The following is a 16,906-nucleotide window of genomic DNA, read 5'->3' as shown; positions in this document are numbered from 1 at the left end:
GTCTCGTTAATAAACCCTTGGAACTACCTGGTTGCTCTCTCAAATTTTCCCTCCGCAAACGAGGAACGTGTTGGTACTGATGCAGAAAGCAAACCCTGCGTGTTTTCAAGTGCAGATCAACAGCTTCTCTTGGACGTAACGTTCCGTGAGGAATGAAGGAAACTCCTGCTCCCATTTGAGCCATTTCTTTTACTTCGGTCAATTCTAGTATTACAAATTGTGCATGTAACTTTATAAATATTTTAAATAGTTTTGTAAATATTTAATATTCAGCTAATTTGATTTTGAATTGTAAATGTCAAGTATTCTGGTATTGGGATTTTTATGTTTTATTATACTTTGTTAAAAGTAAAATTGTACATTTTTAGAATGTTTTTATCTGAGTAAATTTAATGTATGGAAAATAAAGAGTTAAACAGAATCCCTCCCTTTCTATTTTTCTTCAAAGGGCTTCCCCTCTCCGGGGGCTGTTCCCAGGGTCTCCTTGTGTCCCCTTTATTAACCTGGCTGTCCCCCACCCCCCGCAGGCAGAGCTGGGAGGAAGCTGCCCACAAATGACCACAGGAGCCGTCGTTAAGTTGGGATGTGATCCATCCCTATCAGCACTGTATTAATTTTTAAAAAAAGCAACATTTGTACAGGAATATCAGTCGATCACGTTTGTAATTACAGGTCTGGTTGTCAGTCGTGAGTTAAACAGTTCCTTACACGAACGAAACTAAACGGAGAACGAGCTGCGTTTGAAAGTTTACGCCGGAGTAAAAACACAAAGAACATTAAAAAAAATCATGAAGTAAGCACTGTGAACGAGATGCATGCAAAGAGGTGTAGGTAGGTACAAACTGTACACCTTACTGAGCTCGAGTGCCAAGACGCAGTAGTATTGCTTCTTCTCCCCCCCCCCCATTAGAGTAAGTTAGCTTCCAGTAACAGATGGAGTTAGTTCACAGACACGTAATATACAAGAGGAATCTCATCCTGCTACGCTTCACTTGACGACGACTCTAGAGGAAAAACACCGGGCCTAGCAGACAGCCTTCCTCTGCTGCTCCCCGCTCAGGACAGCAGCCACACCGAGCTTCCAGGCAGGAGACTCGGCGATGGAAAAAACGCTTTGTTCCTCACATCCCGGCACCAGCTCCCGGCCGTGAGGAGCCCTTAGGAAGCGGCTCTGCCCGCAACATGCAAAACAAGCGGCAGGGCGGGTTCTTAATGCCAGCAGCACGTCTGAGCCCCGCGCTCAGGATGGAGGTGTGTTAACAAAGCCGTCCGCCTGGCTTTACACGCAGCAGCTCGCTTCCCACCAGCCACCCTGCAGGCGGCCGTGCCCTTCGCCTCCTCCCAGGCCGGGGAGCAGCCACCTGCAGCTCGGAGGGTGGATCTTTTGGAAGCAAGCCCCTACGAACAACAGCGTTTCACTGAACACGCAGGCGTTGGAAATTGACGACAGACTGGAGTTTATTTCAGTGTTACCTGTCCAGGTGCGTATTTTACATTTAACGCTTCCTAAAACTCTAAATAAAGCTGTGGTGTTTGGTATGAGTTATTTCAGAAAGCGGCGCCGTCCCTAAGTCAGCGGTGCCAAAAGAAGAGGAGACGAGGAGCTGCACTCCCCCGGCTCACCCCAAGCGCTCGCCTTAACGCGCTGCAGCACCGACGCAGATCTCACCGAGCTGCAGAAGGCAGAGCTCCGCTTTGGAACATTAAAACACGTTTGCTCTCATTAGAAGCCCTCCCATTAAAAAAAAAAAAAAAAGAAAAGCTTTAAGGAATCATAGGGAGATTCTCCAGAAAACTGCCACATGAAACACTTTAGCTCCTCACTGGTGCCCGTTTGCTCGTTAAAGTCAATCGAGTGTCCCTTTATTTGCAAGCGTCACATGCACAATTGGGTTCCATTCGTCAAGTCCAGAAATGTAAATGTGCCTGTGTGGAATATGACAGCAGGTTTCAAAGCTGGAGGCGCTCGTCTGTACTGTTTAATAGTCACAAACAAGGCAAGGTAAGATAAGACACCTGCTAAAGCAAGACTATGCTAAGGTACTGAGAGCGTAGGTGACATCCGTTTCTTTCCCTGGGGTGCGTGTGGGGAAGAGTGGGGGTGATGGCCAAGGGTCAACCGAAATCCTAGGCTAGAAGCCGCTTGCGTGTCCTAGACGGAAGATTGCGCTCCGAAAGTCTCCTGAGAGGCGTACACCATGTACAGGAAGCCGTCCTCGTCCTTCTCGCTCTCGTACACCTCGGAGATGGGCGTGGAGACGCTCACCATGCTGTGTCCGTTCACCAGGAGGAAGAAGGCCTGGTTGGAGTTCAGCTGCAGGCGTCGCCTGTTAGAAGTCGGGAAGCAGGGAAGGAGTTTCACAGGGATGACAATGCATTGCCACACACCTTAACAAAGGCTTTAGGGCGGGCTGGGGGGGGGGGGAGGTAAAACAAAGTCCTCCGCCAAGGACAGCGGTGAGATGTCCCCACCCAAAGCAGCCCTGCGTTACGGAAGGCGTTTGGTTCTCACCCCAAAGCTGTCTGAAATCCATCTGCCAAGTGCTCTCAAACACATGCACCGGCAGAAACCCTTATCTCACAGGAACAACACAGGCTACGCTCCCACAGAGCGTTAAACTGAAGTGAGCAGGAAGAGGTGTTCCTTGCCAGGATGATGCTGGGGCAGCAGATCATCCCATACAACCACGCTCAAGACCCGTGGAACCTTTGGCTTGCTGCTGAGCTCCACAGCATCTCACTGGAAATGCAAACCTGGGGAAGAAGGACTGGCAGAGCTTCCACCCGAAGGCTCCATTCCTTTCAAACTCACTTTGACGCCAGCACTGTCACAGCCCGTGTTGAACCTTTCCCCTTCATCTTTCCTCCCATGAGAAGCACCGCAGGAAGACAGAGAGCAACAGAATTTCCAGGCTGCGCGGCACAATAAACATCTACCGTGGGTGTGTTCTCTGCATCACGTTTTTTTTCTGAGCCAGGAAAATACGTATTTCTGCTTAAGCCCCTCCTGAAAGCAGGTCTGCAGAGAGGAGATAACTAACCAAGGCACCGCTCCTCATATCTGATATGAGGAGGTACAACTGAGGAGAAAAGAACAGCAGACAGGAAAGGCTTCCCTGCCACTTCTGCTCGCTGCTGAGCGGTGGCAGCTGTACTAGAAACAAGCATTTCCTCAGCACTCAGCCACAGCCCTGGAAGGGCCCTCCCACAATGTGCACTAATCACTCCAGAGAGAGCCAGCAGAGAAGGCAGCAGCTCTCTGAGGCTGGGCAAGGGCAGCCTGCATGGCACACCGGGTCTGCTGTGCACAAGGGGAGCTGGCTGAGGACCAAGTCCAGCCAGTACTAAGTCATCTATTAACAAAGCCAAACAAAAGAGGTAGGGAAAATCCTGCATCTTGCTGTTAAACTCCTTGCCCGAGGCCTTCATTAGAAATTCTAGATCGCTTGGGGAATCGAGTTCTTACTTCCAAAACCCTATCTCATTTCCTCAGTCACGCGAGAGCTGGGACTTGCTCAAGGCTTTTGTCAGAGCCTCCAGGGCACGGAGCTGTTTGGACACGTGGGACAATCCTCAGCTTTTACAGCTCGTGTCCTCCAAGAACCAGCTCTGTGCTACACCACAACTGCAGAAGAATTACCAGGTCACGGCCTGAACCCACGGCTGAGCACCAGGTGAGAAGGTGTGGCTGACCCAGGGAGCTCAGCTGCAAGCCATGCACCTGAGTGGCTGGAAGGGGTGGAACCAGGATCCACCCTCCTCACCCTCATTTAAGGGTTAGCAGCCAAGGAAGCAGCATCTCTCTGGATAGAGACTGCATTCCTCTTGAGCTGTCACTGGTTATTGAAAGGGGTGAGTCAATTTATTTATTTATTTTTGAACTCTCCTATTGCTCTGTACTGCCTGTATCCCATTAGAGGGTAATGCCATGGCCTTCTGTTGCCATACAGTGACCAATGAAAAACAAACTCTGGTTTGCTGATAACCTCCAAGTTTACTGCTTGAGAGCTCTTACTAATCCAATATTCCTGCTTGATGTGGTGCCAGGAGAACTGTACTTTGAGCAGGACCTCTGACTGCAGTTTAAAACCACACAATTCCCGCTCTGTGGTTATTTCCCTTTGGCCTTTTCTAGTAAGTGAAACTCGAGCACCAGCGAGGAGCAACGCTCAAACCACAGCCTGTGCAGATAGCTGCATCAAGACAGCACTTGTCTGAGCACATGTTGTTCAGGCCTCAGCACTGTCGTTGAGGGTAACCTCATTCCGTGATCAAAGGATGCAAGCATCAACCCCAAGCAGCAGCTCGGAGCTCTGGCTAGGAGCCCTAGCTTCCCCCCTCCAGCAATGGGAGGGGGCAGGTGCTCCAGAAGGGGATTCCCAGGCAGAACACTGAGAAGGCATCCCAGAATAGCCAAGCAGGAAGCACTGGGGCCCTGGGCCAGGAGCACCCATGTCAGACAGGGATTCACAGCCCCAGGCTCCCTTTTCCGTGTCTGGGAAATGGTTATTTCCCTCAAAAGCGAACTGAGAGCTCAACCCTTTGCAAAGGTCTCTCCCAGCCAAGCCATAGAAAGTGTGTCTTCTCATGAATCTGTCCTAGTGATGATACAAGCACTTGTTAGATGCCTGGTCCATTTAAAGGGTTCCCAAAATCATACATGGGGAGGGCTGTACACTGTTGACACAGTGTGCAGTGTGAAATCACAGCATACTACCTGATAATTTTGATTAGCTCGCTCATGTTGACGTGATCTGGTACCAGGAACTTGGTCTTATCCAAAACTGGAAGCTGCTTCTCCCCCTTGTACCTTTCAATGATCACCTAAAGAAGAAACAAAAGAAAGGAGCAGGAGATGTGAGGGCTCTGGGCGTTGTTTCTGCCTTTCACCCCCTCCATTTTAAACACAGCGAAGTAGAAGAATTCACGCTGAACTCCATTTCACTTCACTTGTAAATGGAAGTCTGGTTTGCAAATGTCACATCTGCAAAGGAGGAATTACAGTTGTTGTTCCCTGCCTCCTCTGTTTGCAGGAGCTGCTGTAAGATGGGGGAACAAACAGGTTTAACAGCACACACTCGCAACTTCAGTGCAGTTTTAGAACGGCTGACTCGCTGGGATCCTTTAATCTAGCTCTGAACTACCCAGCAACAAGGAAAGCCAGGGAAAGATAAAGCAGGCTTCTCTCTAACACGCTGCAGTGGCTGCTGAGGAAGTCTGCGGCCTCATGCAGACCTCACCACAATCCCTCCAGCTCCTCCTGACTAACGGAGCGTCTCTTTCTAAGAATGACAGCTCCGGATTAGCATGCTAGTCTGTCCACCTGCTGTGGTTTCTCTCATGCATGAGAAAAAGCGACTTTCGAAGGGTCTAAAGCCTCACAGGAGAGGATTTCCTCCTCCTCAATCTCAAGACAGCATGCCTAGGAACCAGTAATTCCGTCAAGGTTGTTATGTAGTAACTACTTAACTCATGAGGAAATTGTAGATTTGCCAATTTAAGCAGCAGCCTGCCCAGCAACTGTATGTAGTTCCTGCTTTTAAGGAATGATCTCAGAATTCGTGTGCCCGTTTCTACAGCCACGCAGGCTTTGTTGTTTTTAAAATCAACGGTAGCTATGTGACACCATTCACTTGGAAGGGACTTGGATGGCATCCATGCTCACGGGATCTGGCTGTGTTGATATTCAGGAGCTGCACAGGTGAAGGGATGTTAAGCCAATTTAATTACATCAGAGAGAAACTTTCTTGCATGGGTTAAAATAAATGCTGGGTAATTCTGGAGGAGGGGGAAAAAAATGCACTGTTTTTAATGAGGTAGACCGTAAGCAATGGATAATACTGCCAACAGCAAAACGGAGGATGGTGACCGTACAGGAGAGATTCACCATCTAGCGTGACATCGCCATCTCAACTCATCCAGAACTGCTAATGATGATAATGAGGCAATGACTCAAGCTAGAACATGGACTGGCAAGCAGAGCGAGCCCCCAGGGATCCCATGCACGCCTGTGCTGTCGTTGCCAGTCTGCAGCACTGCATCTTCAGCGAGTTGCTCGGGTACCTCTGATTTTTTTCCTAGTAACGTCTCCGTGGCCGACTTGAAATGAGAGCTTTGCTGTAAATCAGTGGTTTTCAAGCTGTGGTCACAGAGCTTGGGGACTACTGCTAAGTGATCTGTGAAAGGTGGATGAAAAAGCAATCTTCTGTCAGGAAAAAGATTTGTTACGAAAGGGCCTTTTGGGAAAACTGCAGATTCCAGAAAAGTCTGAAAATTACAGCTATAAAGTACTACTTGTTCCCACGCCAAGCAGCATTACTAAAACAGCAGCACTGGCTTCAAGTAGTAGCTTAACGCTAAAGTGAAGCTGGAAACTTTTCAGTTTATTTCATGTGGAGGCAGTGACTGCTTCTGTTGAAAAGCTTGCACCACAACTGCTGTTTGCAAGCAGTTTGCTCCCTCTGAGTGCAAATTCTTCTGTGGCCATCAGCACTCATCGCTGAGAACCAAAGTTAAGGCATCTGATTTTAACTTCTCATCGCCATGAAACTTCCCAGCTCCACTCATCAATGTCTACAAATGCCTGAGGGGAGGGGGCAGAGCGTGCAGCCAGCTCCTTTCAGTGGTTTCCAGTGCCAGGACATGAGGCAATGGGAACAAACCAGAGCACAGGAGGTTCCCTCTGGCCACCAGGAAGCACTGTGCTGTGCAGGTGACCAAGCACTGTCCAGAGAAGCAACCTCTCCCCCTTGGAGATCTTCTGCCACCACCTGGACGTGGTGCTGGGCATACTGCTCTGCGTGTCCCTGCTGGAGCAGGGCCTGGGCTCCATGGCCTCCAGAGGTCCCTTCCAACCTCAACCATTCCGGGAGTCTGTGATCCCCACCTTTTGTTTCCTAGGATGCTTTATTTACAACGAGGATGCCATCAGAAAATAGTTCAAGTGGCATTTGGAGCTGATGAGATAAAGGCAAGTGAAAAAAGGAGGGCTGATCTCCTCTACGAGGTGACTCAGTGCTAGATGGAGGGGTTTGACAACAAGTAACAAGTTCCCGGAGACTTCCAAGCCACAGCCCATTTCTCTACAGACAAGCATTTCTGTTACTGTGCTTTCTTCTTCATTAGCCTCTGCAGATTCTTCTTTCAGGAAAGGAAAATAAGTCCACTCCTGAGACGAGAAGAGCTGAATGCTCTGGGGACTCTAAGAGCTCAGCCTGGGTGTGGCTTTGAAGCTGCAAGAGGCAGCACAGGAAGCTCTGCTTCCCCTGCCCCCAGCCAGCACCTTGCTGTGGCAGGCTGCCTGCTGGGAGCTAGCCTGAGAACGCTTCTGCAGCCCAGCCTTAATGACCCCAAACAGCCACAGTGTCATTTGGACACGTGAGGACAGCTCTCTTACAGGTTTCTAACAACAAACACGAGACCAGAAATGGAGGTGACAGGAATAAGACTCACCGGTATTTTAGTCGGATGCTGATCTCGGATCAGTCGTACATCTTCAACTCTTTGCTCTGCAAGAGATTAAAAGAACGGCTGTTCAAACATCTGCCTTCAGCGCTGCGATCGCTTCGTTTCCCCTGCACCGAAGGGAGGACCTTCAGGGTGGGAAAAGCCCCAGAAGTAAATTTGGGCAAAGCTGTTCTGAAACGGGACAGCACCATGAAAAGCAGAAAGCCTCCTCTGACAGGTGGGACTTGGCTCTTTAAGCCCCAGGTGACAACTGCTGCTCGCACGCAGGCTGAGACTCCTAGGACATGTGAAGGGAGATGGACCCCACGGCCCCCTCCTCATTTTCTGCCCGCTACAACAGACGTATCATCTCATAAACGTACAGCACCAAATTACACCACCCAAGCTAAAGACCAAGACTAAATACCCTGTGTTATTTCTGCGAGATTCCCCCAAGAGGAAGTTGTCAACAATTAAAATGTGAGACCTAAGCCCAGCTGAGGCCGGCAGCATCAGCTTACACTGTGCATTCTTGTATTACCGAGTTACAGTTTTCTATTTTGATTCTGCTGCACACATTGTCGCAGAAGCAGTTGGGAGATCCTGGTACCTAGACATTTCGCTGCTATCTGCGCCAGTTTTTGGGATAAAGTTCACCTCTCCTCAGACATAAATATTAATAGTACAGATATTATGAGCCAGGCTAAAGTACAACTGGGAGCCAAAGTAAACAGATGCAAGTTGCTTTTAGAGGCGCTCGCATCTGCTTCCAGGCTGCCTACTTGCAGATTCAGTGAACTCAATTTTAACCTCTGCGGTTCTTCTCAGTGCAGTCGGGCTTTCTGGGCTGTCCTCATCTCGTAAATGCTTCTGAGGGTGAAGATGTTGCATCACGGCCTGACCACGGCTTCAGCAGACGCTGAGCTACGGCGAGGCGCTGCTCACAGCAGAGGAAGAGCTTAGATCAGCACCGTCAGCTCCTCGCTGGCATGCTAATGCACAGCGCGCATTACCTGTCCCGTCACTCCGCAACGTCGCTCAGCTCTCCATTAGCCCACATTAAGCCTGGGTGCATCAAACACGTCCGTGTGCCTTTTATGAGCCCAGCGAGGAAATGCAACTCACGTGAATCACGGCTTTAAGCTGGACGTGAATCAAGCAGAGAACTAAGGCAGCTAATATGCAAAGCCTTCAGCAGGCTGCTCGGCCGGGATCCGGCGAGGCCTAAGCCACGCTCTCCACAGAGCAGCACTAATACTTCAAGGGCAGAGATAGAAGTATTTTAATTAGCTACTTTACGATTTAAATAACCAGCAACACCAGATACCCAGGGAGCGAATGTGAGCAGCCCAGCGGGTGCGGAGAAATGTGCCTCCCTTGTCAACAGGAGCAGGTTTGATGGTGGCAATGCCACCCAGCGCGGCTCCCCGAAGCCGGGGGCACGCAAACCCGGAGCGAGACAAATCATCGAGACCGCTGTGTCCAAAGCCAGCCCTCAGCCAGCCGCAGATAAACACCGCTCTCTGACGACGCCAGTCGCAGTGGCAGCTGCTTGGCTGCCATCCTAGCTGAACTTAATACCTGCGGCCCGGGCTGCTGACAGGCGGAGGGGCAACAGCGGCTTCGGAAGCCCAGAGGAAAGGGGAGGCGGGGTGAGGCTGGAATTCCATCAGATCGGTGGCACGGAGCAGCCTGCGCTCGGCGGAACAGCGAAGGCAAGGGAGGGGAGCACAGAGCCCGACTGCAACCCGGAGGGAGCGGGGGGGGGGGGGAAGAAAAGCTGCATCGATTCTTTCCACCAACTCCATTTCACCAGCGCGGACCTGGCGGCTCGCGGAGAAGCGGCCTTTCCCTTTCCCAGCCACCACCTCCACCACAGCCCTTTGCGAAGAGCTCAGCGAAGGAGGCAGGCCCCGCTCCCCGCACGGCGCCGCGTCTCCCCCCGCAGCCGACGGCGGATGGGGCGGCCTCGGCGCTCGGGAAGGCCCGGCTCCAAGCCGCCCGGCTCCGGCCCCGCGCAGCTCAGCGCCGCGTCCCCCCACCTCCCCCTCCCCAGGACGCTCACCGAAGGTGCGGCGCTGCTTGAAGCTCTTCTCCGAGGGCATGGCGGCGGCGGCTCGGCCTCAGGCCCGGCAGAGGCTGCGATCGGCGGTGCGGCCAACCCCGAGTGCCGGCGCCCGCCCCCCGCCGCCACCCCCAGCGGCGGCGCCGTCAGCTGACGGAGCGCGTCACGGCCGGGGCGGGCCCAGCGCCGCCGCCATCTTTAGTGTGGCGCACACAGGGCGTGCCCTGCTCGTGCGGGCGGGGCTGCCTGCTGCTGTTACTGTGTGACACGGAGCCGCGCCCCACTATGGTCCTCCTCGGGGACACACGGCCGTGATTCCCACCGTATTTCTTCCCGGGAACGCAGCAGTTGCTGCCCCAGAGTGCCCCACCGTGGTTCTCCACAGGGACGCACGGCCTTTGCTACCTCACAACGCCCCGCCACGTCCCCTCTGGGCAGCACGCAGTCACCCCAGAGGCAGTCCCAGGGCTGGGGGATTCCCCTGGCAGGTCAAACCGCTGAAAAAACACTGTAAAGGAGAGGGACATCCAGTGCTTTGCCCTCTCCCTGTCCTCTCAACCCACTCCCTTTTGTAACCCCAGCACGGCCTCCCTTTCCGCTGGGCTCCGCGTGCGGTTGCAGGCTTAGCGCTTTGCCCTCAGCTTGCTGTCAGCACACTGCAAAGTCGGTGTAAAAATTGTAAGGCGAAATTTTAAGAGGCAGGTGTTTCGATTCACTTGGCTTTCAATCCTGCTGCCCCGTCACGTGCTGTTTGTCAGGCATCAATTAGATTGCAAACAGTGTCAGTCTCCAGCCAAGTTTACTCGCATTCATCCTGCAGACATTATGTCTCGATTAGAAATGCCCAACTGTTCCCTCCCTTAGCAGCTTTCTGACACAAGCTGTTGGCTGTAGACTTTCAGCTGCCTTCCTTTCCCCTTCTCTCACATATGTTCGAGGCACTGTGTTTTGAAATACAGGAGTGATTTTGCAGCAATAGTACTACGCAGTCTCCCTGTACAATCCAACTTGTGCTGCTGAAGGTACAGGGTGTTGCAGCCAGCGGTGTCCTTATCAAAACGAGACTGCAGGGAGGAGAACTGGTTTCCCACCAGCTTAGAGCTGGTCAGGGTTTCTACATTTGTCGAGGTGCAACAAAAAACTGAAGTTACAGTGATGCTGTACTCTCAGCTTGGAATGAAGGTTCATTACCTAATGCTGTGATTCAGGGTCCAACGTTTCCGGTGTCAATCTAATTATAGGATAGGACCATTAAGGATGTGACTAATCAGGGGGGAAAAAAACAGCCCTAAGGTGTATGAATGCTCACATTGGTGTCCAGAGACAGCAGGTGATAGATGATCATCAAAAATCTGATGCATCTAAAACTAACCATCCCGAGTTTCTCTTTCGACACAGTTTTATTCTTTCTTATTTAAATGACCGCCTTTAAGAAAGCCATTCTCTTGTTGAGGACGTCCCGCCACGCTCTCAGAGCTGCCCCATCTCACAGGATGCTGCACCCTGTGACCGCAGGCAGGCGGACAAGCGCTGAGGAAACCACTCATTGCTTTTGCTGAGTGTCAGGTGAGTCCGAACAATACCGAGCGCTACGCGTCGTCGTGTGGTTTTCATCCATGCTACCAACTGTTAGCAGGGCTGCAGCTCAGACTGAAAGCATCCATATGGTGCTTAGGGAGAGCCACAATCAGAGTATCTGCTGACAGGCTGGGCTATCACATGTTCGGCTCATGAATAATCTGCAGAGACTGTGAGAAGGAAAACTTAGATCCGCACTGTGACTCGCTTGACCTTTCCCTCTTCATCTCAGCCTTAGCCTATGTCTACATTTCAACAGCACAGACAGTTGGCGAGTCTGGATTTGAGAAAGGTGTTAGGCGCAGTTGGAATGACAGCATGGACGTAGCCTTTGGGACCGGTGCTGCCGAAGCACAATTTTACAATGAGAAAATGTTGCTTTTGAGCTGCAGTTGCCTCAGATTTTGGTGACTGCACCGGAACAGAGCCCTTTGAAAAATTTAGCCCACAGAGGGTTTTTATTATATTCTTAGAGCATTTTACAAAGCACTTCATCTGAAGAGGAGGAGATGTAACTGAAAGCAGACGTTATTTAGTCTTCAAATATGCAAAAGGTTGCTGCAAAGCAGAAGGGAATTAGCTGTTCTCTGCATGCAGCGAGTCTCGGACAAGAAATAATGAGCTTATGTCTCGGAAAAGGCGATACAAGTTATACACGGGGTTAAGGGTAAGAATAGTTGAGCACCAGAGCAAATTGCCTAGGAAAGCAGTGGGATAGTCACCATCAGACATTAAAAAAAGAGAAAGAAATTAGCGAAACATCTGTTTTGAAGAGCTTAGGGAGAATTGATCTTATCTTGGGGAGAAGGAGGGGGGTAAATGATTTCTTACAATACCTGTCAGCATTATTTTCTCATGAAGAAAGAGATGTGATTTGCCCGGGCTTACAAAGCAGGTCAGAACACAAGGTGGGATGAATTCTAGCTCTGATCCTCCTGTCTGCACCCTATGCAGCAGGCCACACTAGATTTTCAGTCTGAATTAAAGACATCAGTGTTTCCCAACTGTTATCTCTTCCAGCAGGCTGTTGGCTTTTTCTGTTTGCTTGTTTGTTTGTTTGTTTTGTTTTTCTTTTTTTTTTCCTGTTGCTAAAAAGCCTGTGTGAACTGTGACTCACTCTCTGAACCCCAGCTGATATTTACAGTACTTCCCTGGGGAAAAAATCCCACATCCCCTCAGCCCCAGAGAAAACGGAGTTTCCATTTTAGCTGCTTTGCCACGAAGTGGATTGTGAATCGGCAATCAGAATTGGGGAACATTCCCTCGTTTGTCTAGCAAAACTGTACTGAAAAGGTTTTTTACAGTGCGTAGAGGAAGCTATTTCCCTGCAGTGCTATACCCTTCTGGAAGACAGCACTTCAACGTCCAGGGCTATTAGCTCAGCAGCTGTCAGAAGAATTACATTCACCAGGCATACGGATAGGAAAAAAAGTCATAAAATAAAAGGAAGGTTGCAGTGATCAGAGTAACTTGAATTCTCACCTGAATCAAAATCCCTCCCCTCGGTTATTTTCTCATTAATTGTGTTTATTGTTCTCATTAATTGTGTTTATTGATCGATCTCAGCTATAGATTAGTGCCGGACTTTGTTTAATACAGCGTGCAGCCATTACCCAGCTGCTATGGGGGACTGTTGGACAGAGCTGGATTGTAGCGAATTGTTTGCAAGGACTTAAAACCACTCTTCCAAGAAGTTTTCATCTTATTTTTTTCCTAAGATGGTGACTATCCTATGAAGAAAATCCTATCCTTCAAGTTTCTCTGCAAAAGTCACCTTCTAATTTAGAAGAACTCAGGCAAGAAGTGATGAGAATGACAAAACTTTGTGGGGCTATAAAAGTGTAACTTCAGAGATATGAAACTGAAGAAACCACTCACAGACCATTTTCCTGTGTGGTTTTTCTCTGAGGTTTAAAACCAGATGTGCCTATTCCTTGGTGGGATCACTGACGCCGGTTCCCTCTTCTATCTGGCCACACATTTCACAAGGCTTTTGCAATATAGCACTTCTGAGATTATTAGCCAGATGCTTTTCTTTTCGAAAGCAAATCCAAACTAATATATAGATGTATGGATTGCCATTACAAAAACGTTTTCTTGGAATACTGGGCTAAAAGCTCATTGCACCTCCTCTGCAAGTATTGCCCAAGACGTCATTGCTATATGCCAGAACCCTGACATCAGTTACAGCTGCTGCTGCTGTTCCAGCAAACATTTCTTGGCTTCAGGATCAGCTGTTTAATGAGAGCCGCTGGTTTCACAAGGGAACGCAGTAAATCAGTTGGTGGAAGCAGCAGTAACTTATGTTTATGCACTGCCTTTCACTCAAAAATATCCATAACCTCCTGACAAGCAGCCATGGCAGGAAGAATAGCTGGGAAACTGTAGAATAATACAGCATGCAGCAGAACCTTCCACTGCTGTTTAGTACACCTAGCATTAAAGGATCTCCACACATTTTCAATTCGCTGAGTACTACATAACCCGTGGCTTCAGTAAACATCCTCCTTATTTACATCATGGGAAACTGAAGCATGCAGAGGTTCAACTGCCAGCAATTGCACAATCATTGCTCAGCAGCTGACCTAGTAATAGCATCTGCAACACCTGACTGCCCATCCCGTGACCCGTCCTTAAGATAATGCTTCTAAGAACGGAGCTGCCAGAGGTGTTGGGCACAGTGAAATCGTTTGGGCTGGACCATGGCCAAAGCAGAGAGAACAACAACTGCTCCTTGTTAAAGTGCCATCAAGTTTTCGGTGTCCCCAAGCACTCGTGGCCACAGCTGGGCATTAGCTCGAATAATACTTCATTACAAGGACAGCTTGCTGAAGAAATACCATGCCCTCTTTCACAAAGAGAGGGCAGAGCTCTCAGCTCTAAAGCAGAAGGATGCAAAACAGCTCCTGAGTCATCGCCAGCAGCATTTTCTGCAGTGCTCTGGATCTTCCTGGAAGAGCTCTGTCTGTCCACGGTCCAGCTTGTCCTGCAATATCTGGTGAGATCAAAGCCCAGACAGAAAGGGAGAAGGTGGGGAATTCTAAAATCAGGACAAGAAAAGCTATTTTCCAGCTTTAAATAGCAAGGAAATAATATCTGGGATGAAAAAAAAAATTACATCACAAAAAAAAAAATGAAGCAAAATTCTTTGGTCTTTCCATTGAGGTATTCCCTCTTCCAAGTGCCCTGCCTCGAAGGATGCTTATTACAAAGCAGAAATCCCACTGCAGGCTTACGCCAAATGAACATGCTGCAAATATTCTGTGTTGCAAACAGGATTTGTTCATCTGTCTCGGCCTGTCTTGCCACAGTTGTCTGTCCTTCTTGCCAAATGGAAAAGAAATAATTCTCTCCTGGCTGTTCAGGTTATAATTGGCTGGGTATGCCATCAGCTGGCACGTCCTGCTCAGAGGCTGGGAAGGCACAAAGACTTCAGGATTACAGAAAATGAGGACGCTGACTCGGGGACCAATCCAGAGCCCTTCTGAGTGAGCGTGAAGTCTCTAATTGACTGCAGAGAGAGCTGCATCAGCTCCTTAATTGCTGAAGAGAAATGGAACGATGAATTTTCCCTCTCGGTACATCCTGTTTGAGAGCCCAGCGGTAAGGTCTGCAGGCTGCCTGCCTGAAGCAGCAGCACTGGAAAGCTCTGGGTTCTTGTTCTGCTGTTGTTTACAAAGAAGGGTGCTCAGACATTTGGTTGTGCCAGCGGATGTGAGATGATGATAGCGCACTTTTGCTGTATTCCCTGCAGATCTGTTATTCAGATAATGGATTTTGGTGACATAGAGGAGAAAGCACCTGAGGTAAATACTGAAGTTTTGTGTTCAGTTAGAACCACCCCACTCTGCGGCAGCTCTCTGCCCTGAAGACCTCTGCTTGTCCCTCCAAATCTAGAGGAAATGGGTGTGAGCAATAGATATTGGCATGGATTTACCATGGGAAAGGGGTCTCTGAGGGATGGAGGAGGTGGCACCCACGGAGACAGGGATGTGGGATAAGAGTGCATGGGCCGTGTAGGTGTGGGGAAGGGAGAGGAGGCAGTGAGGCACAGAGGGAACATTCAGATGGAGAGAGCATACATTCCAGATAAAAATAGAAAATCCAAAAGAGGAAAAGGAACAGGGAGGAAAGCTGCGTGTGCTGTAGACTGCTGAGCTTCTGCTTTAGGCAATGTCACCAAGGACATCTTTTGTTTCGTTTGCACGTAAATCCTCGCCATCAGGACTTCTGCTGTCCTCCCCAGTGAATCCATCAGTTCCTAAGCAAACAGAGGTGACAGGGCCTTCTGGAGCTGCATCAGAAAGCTGGAGTAACGGGCTGCCTGTAATGGAAGGGGGAAAATCCACGTGATTCAGTGCAGGTGGAAAACAGCTCCAGACATGTTTCCAAACAGTCAGTTGTTGGAGGTGACTCACTGTCCACGTGCCTCGCTGCAGGCTCTCGCAGCAGCTTTTCTTCATTCGATCAGAGCTGCGGGCACCAAACTCGTCCGTCACCGAAGCCCCAAAGGATTAGCCACGCTTTTCAAAATGACAGCCTCGTTCTGCACGTGAGCTGCGCCGGAGGGAGGAATGCAGCAATTCAGGCTGTGAGGACCTGTGCGTTTACTCATCCTGTGCCATAGTGATTTGTTCCCACGTAGCCTTGCAGCCTGCACTTGTCATCCGACTGACGGCCCTGAATGCACGGTTCTTGGAAGTCAGGAGATTGTCCCAGTGACAAGGTTTGCCTGCTGGGCTCCTTGGCAGAACCCTTGGGCTGTCCAAAGCAATCAGATGTCTCATCTCATCTGTCGGGAGCGCCTCATGTCCAGCGTTCCTCCTCCTTTTGTGCTAGCGGTCACACTGCAGGCAGACAGCCTCCCTGCAGCAATGCTCGTGGGCAAAGTTTGGAGACTTTCGGCATCAATTAAATGTCTGCTTTCCCATCTCTGTTCAATTAAATATCTGCAGTCAGGCTGTCATGGTGACAGCTGCTCTGAGCCTCTCGCAGAGGGTGAGGCCCCGCTATTAGGATTCAGGGCAGCGCTTCTGCTGGCATCGCAGGGGCCTCTTCTGCCAAATGCTTCAGTGAATGCAGAGCTCACATTATTGCAGAAATCCCAGCTGAACAGAGGCTCTTCAGAGCAGAGAGGCAAGTGAGGTTTGCTTTAATTTTTGTAATTATCTGGAAACAGCTTAATTCCCTTGTAGGCATGTTGGTGCAGCTCTCACAGCCATTCCTGCCAGCACGAGGATGTTCAGGCACACCCAAGGGTTCGGGATGCAGCTGTTTTGCAGAACAGCATGGCAAAACAGAACCGTTTGCAAAAACGCCCAGCCTCCCCTTGCAGGAAAAGAACAGTTCTCAGGAATGAGGTAGCTCGACTACGTGGAAGAAGAAGATCTCTTCACAGAAGAACGTTTCTCGAGGAGCCTCGTTAGCGCAGTAGGTAGCGCGTCAGTCTCATAATCTGAAGGTCGTGAGTTCGATCCTCACACGGGGCAAGTCGGGATTCCTCCTTTTTTTTTTTTTTTTCTTTCACTTTTTTTTCTTTTTTTTCTCCTGAGGGAAGGAAATATTCATCTTCTGCCCGCAGCAGAGCGGGGCGACGGGGCTCCGTGACAGACACCCTCGGTGCCGTGGGGTGGTGCCAAGGAGGGCACCGCGCGGGACTGGGCCGCTCTCGCCCGCCGCTCGTTCCTCCCACGCGCAAGGGGGCGGGCGAGTCCTCCCCGGCGGCCCCGGCTCCCCGAGGGGCTAGCGGCGGCGGAACGTCCGTTACTCGACGAAGGGGCGTGGCCAAGCAGAGAGGGCTGCTCCGATTGGCCGCGC

General features: G+C 50.2%; 1 protein-coding gene and 1 non-coding gene across 2 annotated transcripts; one reads left to right on the top strand and one right to left on the bottom strand.

Moving 5' to 3' along the window:
• On the bottom strand, window positions 574-9,668 carry MAP1LC3B (microtubule associated protein 1 light chain 3 beta). The gene is made up of 4 exons (XM_021408621.1): window positions 9,512-9,668; window positions 7,453-7,508; window positions 4,718-4,824; window positions 574-2,327 (listed from the first exon to the last, which is right to left on the bottom strand). The coding sequence occupies exons 1-4, from the start codon at window positions 9,549-9,551 to the stop codon at window positions 2,153-2,155; spliced, it is 378 nt and encodes a 125-aa protein (XP_021264296.1). The 5' UTR covers window positions 9,552-9,668; the 3' UTR covers window positions 574-2,152.
• TRNAM-CAU lies at window positions 16,506-16,578 on the top strand. The gene has a single exon. It is a non-coding gene; the product is annotated as a tRNA-Met (tRNA).

The sequence above is a fragment of the Numida meleagris genome, chromosome 10, assembly GCF_002078875.1.
Source record: "Numida meleagris isolate 19003 breed g44 Domestic line chromosome 10, NumMel1.0, whole genome shotgun sequence".
NCBI classification, from domain to species: Eukaryota; Metazoa; Chordata; class Aves; order Galliformes; family Numididae; genus Numida; species Numida meleagris.
This window is presented reverse-complemented; position numbering and strand designations above follow the sequence as displayed.